Raw genomic sequence first — 9,378 nt, forward strand, 5'->3', positions numbered from 1 at the left:
ACACAAAAAAAAAAACTGTAGTGATAATAAAGAGATCAGTGATTGCCAGCAGGGAGAGGTTAGGCATGAAACTAAATAAAGGCAGGATGTAAGAGTTAAGTTGACCCAATGGAACTGTTCTATATTAATTTTATTCTAATTAAGAGACAGACAAAAAGAGAAGACATCTGGTCCAATGTCCTTGTGCCACAGATGAGGAAACTAAAGGCCAGAAGCTAGGAGAATGCCACTTGACTAGACAGGTGTGAGCCGCCCCCCCCCATCACCTGACATTTGTATTAGCATAGATATGCCAAGGCCTCCAGACTAGCCCTTAAGGAAGCAGGAGAGATAGGGCCAGAGAAGGAAGCTTTTAAGAGGTTTAATAAAATTCAGATATGTGGGGAAATAAGAGATTTCTCAAGTTGCAAACAGAAAATAAAAGAAAGGAAAGGAGAGGCAGATAACTCCTTCCCTCCATAGCTGTTCATATAGAAATACATAATTTATATATAACTTACAATGTATAATATTACATAATATATGTAATTTCACTGCTCAAGCATACTTCCTTCTTTATGCAATAATCAAAATTCCACTTTAATTCTGATACAGGACAGGCTAAATCAAGATTTCTTTTCTAGTGATGATAAGGGTCCAAAAATAGTAGCGATCTTAAGGTTCCATAATAATAGGTCAAGTTCTGCTGTACCCAGAAAATAGGCGAATCATGCTTCTCCGAATCTGCCTGGTCTTGATGCTGTATATAATTGGGTTCATGAATGGAGGAAACAAGAAGTAGACATAGCTCATAGTTATATGGACCACGGGAGAGGCGTGTTTCCCAAACCGGTAGATGAAGGTCAGGCCGGTCACAGTGATGTAAAATACTAGGACACAGCTAATGTGGGAGACACAAGTATTGAGGGCCTTCGCTCGCTCCTCTCCAGAGGCAATGCCCGTAACTGTCTTAAGGATCAGCACATAAGAAAAGACAATGATCAGAGCATCTAGGAAGAAAGTTAAGGAAACAAGAACAACAGGGTATATGCGATTGAATGTAATGTCAGCACAGGCGAGTTTCATGACATCTTGGTGGAGGCAAAAGGCATGGGAAAGAACATGGGAACGGCAGTATGGGAACCAAGAGAGTCGTACGATTAGGGGCACAATAGACACAAAGCCTCTCAACATTACCCCGAGGCCTATCTTCATCACCCTAGAATTAGTTAGAATCATTTTGTACCTCAGAGGTGTCTGGATGGCAACAAAACGATCATAGGCCATGGCAAGCAGGACACCTGATTCTGTAATAGAAAGGGAATGAATGAGATAGGCCTGCAAGAAGCAGGCTCCCGGGCTTATCTCCCTGTAGTCCAGCCATAATACTCTCATCACTGTTGGCATTGTGGTCATGGTCACTATGAGGTCTGTGCCTGCCAGCATGGCCAGGAAGTAGCACATAGGTTCATGGAGTCTCCGGTCATCCTTGATGAGGTACAGAAGTGCGCCATTACCCAGAAGTACAAAGACATAGATGGCAAAGAAGAGGATGGAAATCCAGTGATAAACTCTCTTCAGACCTGGAAAGCCAGTCAGCAGAAATGGAGCATTGCTACTATTGGGCCACATAGTGTGACTGCAAGTTGAAGGATGGCTTATAGATGCTATGGGCCTGAAGATCTGGTCTTCCCACGTAGCAGTGCCTCTGTGTGGAAATATTTAACAGCTGACTCCATCCCAGTGTTCATACTCAGGGTGAACTGCATGGTTCTGTGAATCATTTCTGGCATAAGCCTATAGATGTATGTGCTGTTCTAAGAATATTCTATGATTATCTTTTCCTAAGTTATGTATGTTAGGTGGTTGCTTACAATTGTCTCAATTCAAAAGCATTTCTTCTAGGACATCATGTCATTTTGTATGTAACTACATTGGAAAATGTTTAAAGTGACAATCCTTAAAAATTATTTTAAAATATGCTCAAATGAAAAATAAATTGCTTAATTAGATTGATTAGTTCAGATGCAAATCACTTTGCTACATCTAAATTTTCATTTTATGTATCTTACACTCACAACAAAGACATATGGGAACTAATGTAGTGGCAGCTTTTTCATCAGAAAATGTTCCTTACTTCAGTTTTAAGTTGATGCCCATACCTTATTGGATTCTGACAAAAACCATGATCCTACTATAGAAAAAAATGGATATGAACAGATAGTAGCACATATGGTATCAGCACATGCACATTTTTCTCAAGTCCATCCTTGGAGATACAGTATACATGCTAAATCTGAACCAGGTACTGATGGCTCAAACTGTCATCCTGGCTATTCCAGAGGCTGAACCCTGGAGGATCTTGATTCTTCTCCAGCAAAATGTAGGACAGGAGGTATGGTTCAAGGAATTGAGTACCAGATGTAAGCAAACAAGCTGAGCAAGAACATGAGGCCCTGAGTTCAATCCCTGGTAAAGGCAGGAAAAAGAATTAGAATCAATTCCGAACTTTTTTTATTGTGAAAATACTGTACAGAGGAGTTACAATTACATGGCAAGATAATGAGTACATTTCTTATCAAGCATTGTAGCCTCCTCCTTTGTTTCAATTTGACAAAATGAAAAGTCTGTGCCACCTCAAGTGTAACTTACCCTGTTATCAAGGCCTCCAGAAGCTGGTGACTGTGTTTCACACCATAAATGGGAGAAGTGTTTGCTCTGTCTGTCCTTGCTACTCACTCACCTTCTTCAGTCTCCTTACTGGAATAGGCACCTTTTCTTGATCATGCCAGACACTTCTTCCAGAGATTGTTGAAGGGGTAAGCTACAGAATATATATAATGGAGACATGATCTCCCCAGAGTATCTTCATTCAAACACTCAGGAGACTTCTTGAGTCTCTTCCTTCTGTCTTCTGGGATACTCAACCAATGTAGTCAGGCACTTCCCAAAGGATGGATGAGAAAAACTAAAAACTCAAATCTCAGCTTATTTAGGGATGCTCACAAAGCCATGTGGTCCCCTAAGATCTTCAGCATCAGGGTTAGTAATATCATGGGTATCCTTCCCCTTGCCTGTCTCAGAGGCCAAAAGGAATACAAATATGCCTTTGTTCATCCAGGAGTGTATGAGCTACAATTGCACTGGTTGTCTTTCCCGTTTCTTTGAGAATATCGGTTTTCATCCATAGGAACCTCAAAAAATCTCTAAAAGCCATGTGAACATAAAATATTTTACGTATTTTAGCTTCACTTTGTTTATATTTAGATAATTAGCCACTTTGTGCCAGCTCAGACCGTAGACTTGAATTGTAGAAGGAAAATACTTACCAGTAATTAATTTGCAAGGTACTATTGCTGCATGCATGCCAATGTGTTATTGGAAATACATAAGACATATTTCAAGGAATTTTTCCCAAAGGAAAATTCAGCTATTTAAGCTGAAATGTAAGTAAGAATTAAGGATACAGTGATTTTTGCTGTGACAAAACACTATTTCTACAAAAAGAATAAATTAATCAAACTAAGCAAAGAACAATATGTGTACTGTTCAAGAGACAAGATGAAATAATGATGAATTTGAACAGAAATTACTTTGTTTTGTTGTACTGAATATATGCAGTATTGCTAGAATAATACACGAGAAAATAGAGTTATAATTAAAAAATGGCTTAAGAATAATGTAAAATATGTTGACATTGCCATAAGAGCAGGGAGTGTGTAGTAAGGAGCAAGATGGGTATTTGTGCTCAGCTAATCATTGTTTAAGGGTCACTTTTGGCCATAGAGTGAATACTGGAACAGGAGGCAACAGAAAATATCAGCATATACTAAATCATGAGAAAATACAGAAGAAATACTAGGATATACTTATGTATGAGATAATATGCTGATAGTATTGTGACTAGGTATAATCAATAGAGTTGGGCAGCCATAGATAGAAGACAGATTCTACGACTTAGAAAAAAATGGAATTATTAGCTGAATGTGGTAGATTTGGTAAATGTTATAGTGTAAATGACATATTTCTGAAATTGGCTGCATGGAGGGTAGTTCTGTGGCTTTTATAAAGATCACAGTACTGTGTTTGATGTTGGTATAATTTGGGGAGGGGAAGGGAAAAAACAAATTGTTTAAATAGGGATACAAATTGACCCATTGTAACAATGATGTACAAGACACTATAACGAAAAACGAACTTTACAATTTAGGCGGGGTGGAGAAGAGGAGGTAGGGGGAGGGGGTGTAGTTGTGGAGATGGGAGGGAAGGGATGGTAGGGGAAAAACAAAGGAGGAGGCAACAATGCTTGATAAGAAATGTGCTCATTACCTTGCTCATATAATTATAACCCCTCTGTACAGTATTTTCACAATAAAAAACATACTTAAAAAAAGATCACAGCAATTCTATCACTAAACCAGCCATTGTGTTGACTAAACTTTCACGTTATTATTTTCTTTCATGCAATGCACTTGCAGAAAAGGAGGGGGAAAAAAACTAGCTCACTTTAGTTATCTCGTAGACCCTGAAGTAGAGCTGTCTCCTAGGCAGTTACTTCTGTGTGCTTTGATTTTAGAGGGGTAGTATAAGAGCAGGAAAAGAGGCTTGAGAATCAACCAATAGAATCATGGAATCAATTGTTTAGAGCATGAACTTTGAACAGAACTAAGTGCAAGCCCTCATCTAGGAACGCTGGCTCTTTAACACCTTCACTTCACCCATGAAATGAGGAAGAGAGATGTTGAAATGATTGTCATGAGAATTAAATCAATAGTGATAAAACTGTATCTATTGCATTAGATAAAGGCAAAAGAAAGATTCAACTGTTAAAATATTTGTAAGACAGCAGAAAGATTTTTACTTATTTATGTTGTAGTCAGGATTTTTCTATTATACACAAGCAGAAACTATACACTGCCTGCACTAAAAAACACATTTTTTATGAAAAATCCTTACCAAGTGAATAAAAAATATCAAGTATGAGTAGTAACTATACTTGTTATATCTATCCTTGAAATAATGAGGGATAACAATCATTTATAAACCACATCTGAAAATCAATGAGACGATGGTCAAGAAGCCATATTTCTCATACAAAAAAGGGCTAGATGAGATGTGTCACAAAAGAGGCAATTATTTAACGTGTAAAACATCAGTCATCCAAATGTGCAATTAAAGGCTTGCTCATCCGAATGGCATTTAACACATAAAAATGCCTTCTTCTAGGCAATCCAAAAATACATGTGGAACAATAAAAGACCCCGAATAGCAAAAATTATCCTCAATGGAAAGAACACTGCTGGAGGAATATCAATACCAAATTTCAAACTCTACTCTAAAGCCATAGTAATCAAAACAGCTTGGTACTGGCACAAGAACAGACATCAGGACCAATGGAATAGAATTGAAAACCCAGAAATGAACCTACAGACCTATAGCCATCTAATCTTCGATAAAGGAGCTAAAAAAATAGAATGGAAGAAAGACAGCCTCTTCAGTAAATGCTGCTGGCAAAATTGGTTAACTACTTGTAGAAAACTAAAGCTAGAACACAACAAATCAAAGAAAGGTTGGACAAATAGGATTGCATAAGGTTGCAGAGCTTCTGCAGGGCAAATGACATAGCTACCAAGATCAACAGAAAGCCCACGGATTGGGAGAAGATCTTTACTAGCCATACAACGGACAAGGGTCTCATATCTAAAATATACTTGGAACTCAAAAAATTAAACCACCCAACAACAAATCCTCAAGGAAACAACTGCCCAATAAATAAGTGGGTGAAAGACTTAAAGAGAAGCTTCTCTGAAGAAGAAAGAAGGATGGCCAATAGACACATGAAGAAATGTTCAACATCCCTAGCCATAAAAGAAATGCAAATCAAAACAACATTGAGATATCACCTCACTCCAGTTAGAACAGCAAAAATCAAGAACTCTAACATCAACAGATGCTGGAGGGGATGTGGACAGAAAGGAACCTTACTTCATTGTTGGTGGGAATGTAAACTTGTTCAACCACTTTGGAAAGCAGTATGGAGGTTCCTCAAAAGACTTCACATAGAACTCCCCTATGACCCAGCAATCCCACTTTTGGGCATTTACCCTAATGTTTACAAACAAGGCCACACTAAAGCTACCAGCACAACTATGTTTATTGCAGCATTATTTACCATAGCTAAGATATGGAACCAACCCAGATGCCCCTCAGTAGATGAATGGATCAAGAAAATGTGGTATATATACACAATGGAATTCTATGCCTCCATCAGAAAGAATGACATTTCCCCATTTGTTAGGAAATGGAAAAACTTGGAAAAAATTATATTAAGTGAAGTAAGCCAGGCCTAAAGAAACATAGGTCCCATGGTTTCCCTTATTTGCAATAACTAGTATAGGTATGAGTCAAGCGGAAAAGGTCAGATAATGTGATGTTAGGAAAACGAAACCTTAAGTATGTATTTTAATGTTTTTTTTTCTTTCATGCATGTGTTTCTAACACATTTATAACATTATTTCTTTGTTGCTTTGTATGTCCCTCCCCCACAGTGTAACCCCCGCTTTCACTATATTTGATGTCAGTATAACATGTGGAGGAGATGGGGACAAACAAGTCGTTTAAGGATTCAGGTGGACCTGTTGCAACAATGAGAAGTACAAAATGTCATGTCAAAACCAGCTTTACAATGTCGGTGTGGGGGGGGAGGGGGGTATGATTGGGTGGGGGGGGAGGGGGGAGGCTGGGAAGGGAGGTGAAGGATAAACAAAGGAGGAGGCTGCAATGCTTGGTAAGAAATGTATGCATTATCCTGCCCATGTAATTGTAACCCCTCTGTACAGTATGTTCTCAAATAAAATAAAATAAAATTTAAAAACAAAAAAAAGAAAGAAAACTAAAGCTAGATCCTTATATATCACCCTGCATCAGAATCAACTCCAAATGGATCAAAGACCTCGGAGTCAAAGCAGACACTGTGAAAACATTACAGGATGGAATAGGAGAAACCCTAGGTCTCCTTGGCACAGGCCGAAATTTTCGTAATAGAGACCCAGAAACACAACAAATCAAAGAAAGGTTGGACAAATGGGATTTCATGAAATTGCAGAGCTTCTGCATGGCAAAGGACATAGCTAGCAAGATCAATAGAAAGCCCACGGATTGGGAGAAGATCTTCACTAGCCATACAATGGACAAGGGTCGCATATCTAAAATATACCTGGTACTCAAAAAATTAAACCACCCAACAACAAACCTTCAAAGAAACAACTGCCCAATAAATAAGTGGGAAAAGATTTAAAAAGAAACTTCTCTGAAGAGGAAAGAAGGATGGCCAATAGACACATGAAGAAATGTTCAACCTCCCTAGCCATAAAAGAAATGCAAATCAAAACAACATTGAGATACCACCTCACCCCAGTTAGAATGGCTATAATCAAGAATTCTAATAACAACAGATGCTGGAGGGGATGTGGACAGAAGGGAACCTTACTTCATTGTTGGTGGGAGTGTAAACTTGTTCAACCACTTTGGAAAGTAGTATGAAGGTTCCTCAAAAGACTCCACATAGAACTCCCCTATGACCCAGCAATCCCACTTTTGGGCATTTACCCAAATGTTCACCAACAAGACCACACTAAAGCTACCAGCACAACTATGTTTATTGCAGTCTTATTTACCAGAGCTAAGATATGGAACCAACCCAGATGCCCCTCAGGAGATGAATGGATCAAGAAAATGTGGTATATATGCACAATGGAATTCTATGCCTCCATCAGAAAGAATGACATTGCCCCATTTGTTAGAAAATGGAAAGGCTTGGAAAAAATTACATTAAGTGAAGTAAGCCAAGGCCAAAGAAACATAGGTCCCATGGTTTCCCTTATTTGCAATAACTAGTGTATGTCTGAGACAAGCAGAAAAGGGCAGATAAGTTGATGTTAGGAAAATGAACCCTAAGATATATATTCAAATGTTTATTTTCTTTCATATGATTTTTTCTAACACGTTTATAAGATTACTTCTTTGTTGCTTTGTATTTCCCTCCCCCACGGTATAACCCATGCTTTCACTGTATTTGATGTTGGTATAATTTGTGGAGGGGAAGGGCAAAAACAAATTGTTTAAATAAGGATACAGGTAGACCCATTGCAACAATGAGATGTACAAATCATTATGTTGAAAACAGACTTTACAATTTTGGTGAGTGGGGAGGAGGACTGGGTGGGCGGACGGGGGGAGGATGGGAAGGGATGGGAAGGGAAAACAGGAGGAGACTGCAATGCTTGATAAGAAATGTACTCATTATCTTGCCCATGTAATTATAACCCTTCTGTACAGTATATTCACAATAAAAAAATGCCTTCTTCTATTAAGGAATTAAAACAAGGCTCTCATGAACTGAATATATGCCCATACACACACACACACACACACGCACACACACACACTTCCTGTCCTTGCCCTGTTTTCATATGGAGTATTTGAGAATGAGAACGAAGGATATAAAGTAACAGTAGCTAAGGACTAGAAAGAGAAACAACTCTGCACACACTGATTCCTGGAACTGAGCCAGATGAGTCAGGACTCTTAGGTCTCACTGGCTGCAGCCACACATCAAGTCTAGGGGAAAGAGCATGGGGTGGGGGGACCATGTGGAGTGGAAGAAGTCCTCCTCTTCTCTAATTATTGCATATTCCTCATCTCAGAGATGGTGCTTAGTTTTCATTTTATTTCATTGTTTGTTTGGGTTTGAACTTAGATTATCGTGCTTGTTTGGGCATCCACTCTATCACTCAATCCAGACCCTCAGCATTAACTCTTGTACTTGTGTTTCCAGGTTTGCATAGAGATGTCATCATGCCAGCAGCAAGCCTTAAATCAACAATACAGCACAAATGACAAACATATAGCTTGGGACCTATTATTGAAACTCCAAATCCCCAAAGCATATGGTAGTAGTAGAAGGAGGAAGATGAAATGATCCAAGGGAAGAAGGAAAGTAACAGAAGACCAAAGAGTATCTAAATTGAGAATGGACCCTAAGGAGATGCTTCTAAAATAAATGTGCCCTCCAGCAAGACTTTTGTGCAGATTTTGAAAGATGATGTTATGAAAAACTCCTTGACAAGGCTAAACATCTAGAATTCATGATCATGGCACTGAAGCATGGGAAAAAGAAGATTTCAGAGCAGTGGGGTAGGTAAAGAATTTTCTCTCGAAATCTCACTGCAGGCATTAAGGCCAAGCAAGATAGAGAAGGTAGCTGGCTTGTCAGTGAGAGGAAAGTAACAGCATGATCTGCTAAGAACAGACAAACCATAGTCATGTGTCCTAAAGACTGACATTTCTAAAACCTGGTTTCTTCAGGTACTATGTCAGATGTATAAAAGAAGGTGAGGG

The 9,378-nt window shown here is 38.8% G+C and overlaps 1 protein-coding gene across 1 annotated transcript; it reads right to left on the reverse strand.

The window, feature by feature from the left end:
- Positions 1–675: 675 nt before the first annotated feature.
- On the reverse strand, positions 676–1,611 carry LOC122116368 (olfactory receptor 51B2-like). The gene has a single exon (XM_042690037.1). The coding sequence runs from the start codon at positions 1,609–1,611 to the stop codon at positions 676–678; it is 936 nt and encodes a 311-aa protein (XP_042545971.1).
- Between the last annotated feature and the right edge of the window lie 7,767 nt (positions 1,612–9,378).

This window comes from Dipodomys spectabilis, unplaced genomic scaffold (assembly GCF_019054845.1).
Source record: "Dipodomys spectabilis isolate Male_0828 unplaced genomic scaffold, ASM1905484v1 ptg000003l, whole genome shotgun sequence".
NCBI classification, from domain to species: domain Eukaryota; kingdom Metazoa; phylum Chordata; class Mammalia; order Rodentia; family Heteromyidae; genus Dipodomys; species Dipodomys spectabilis.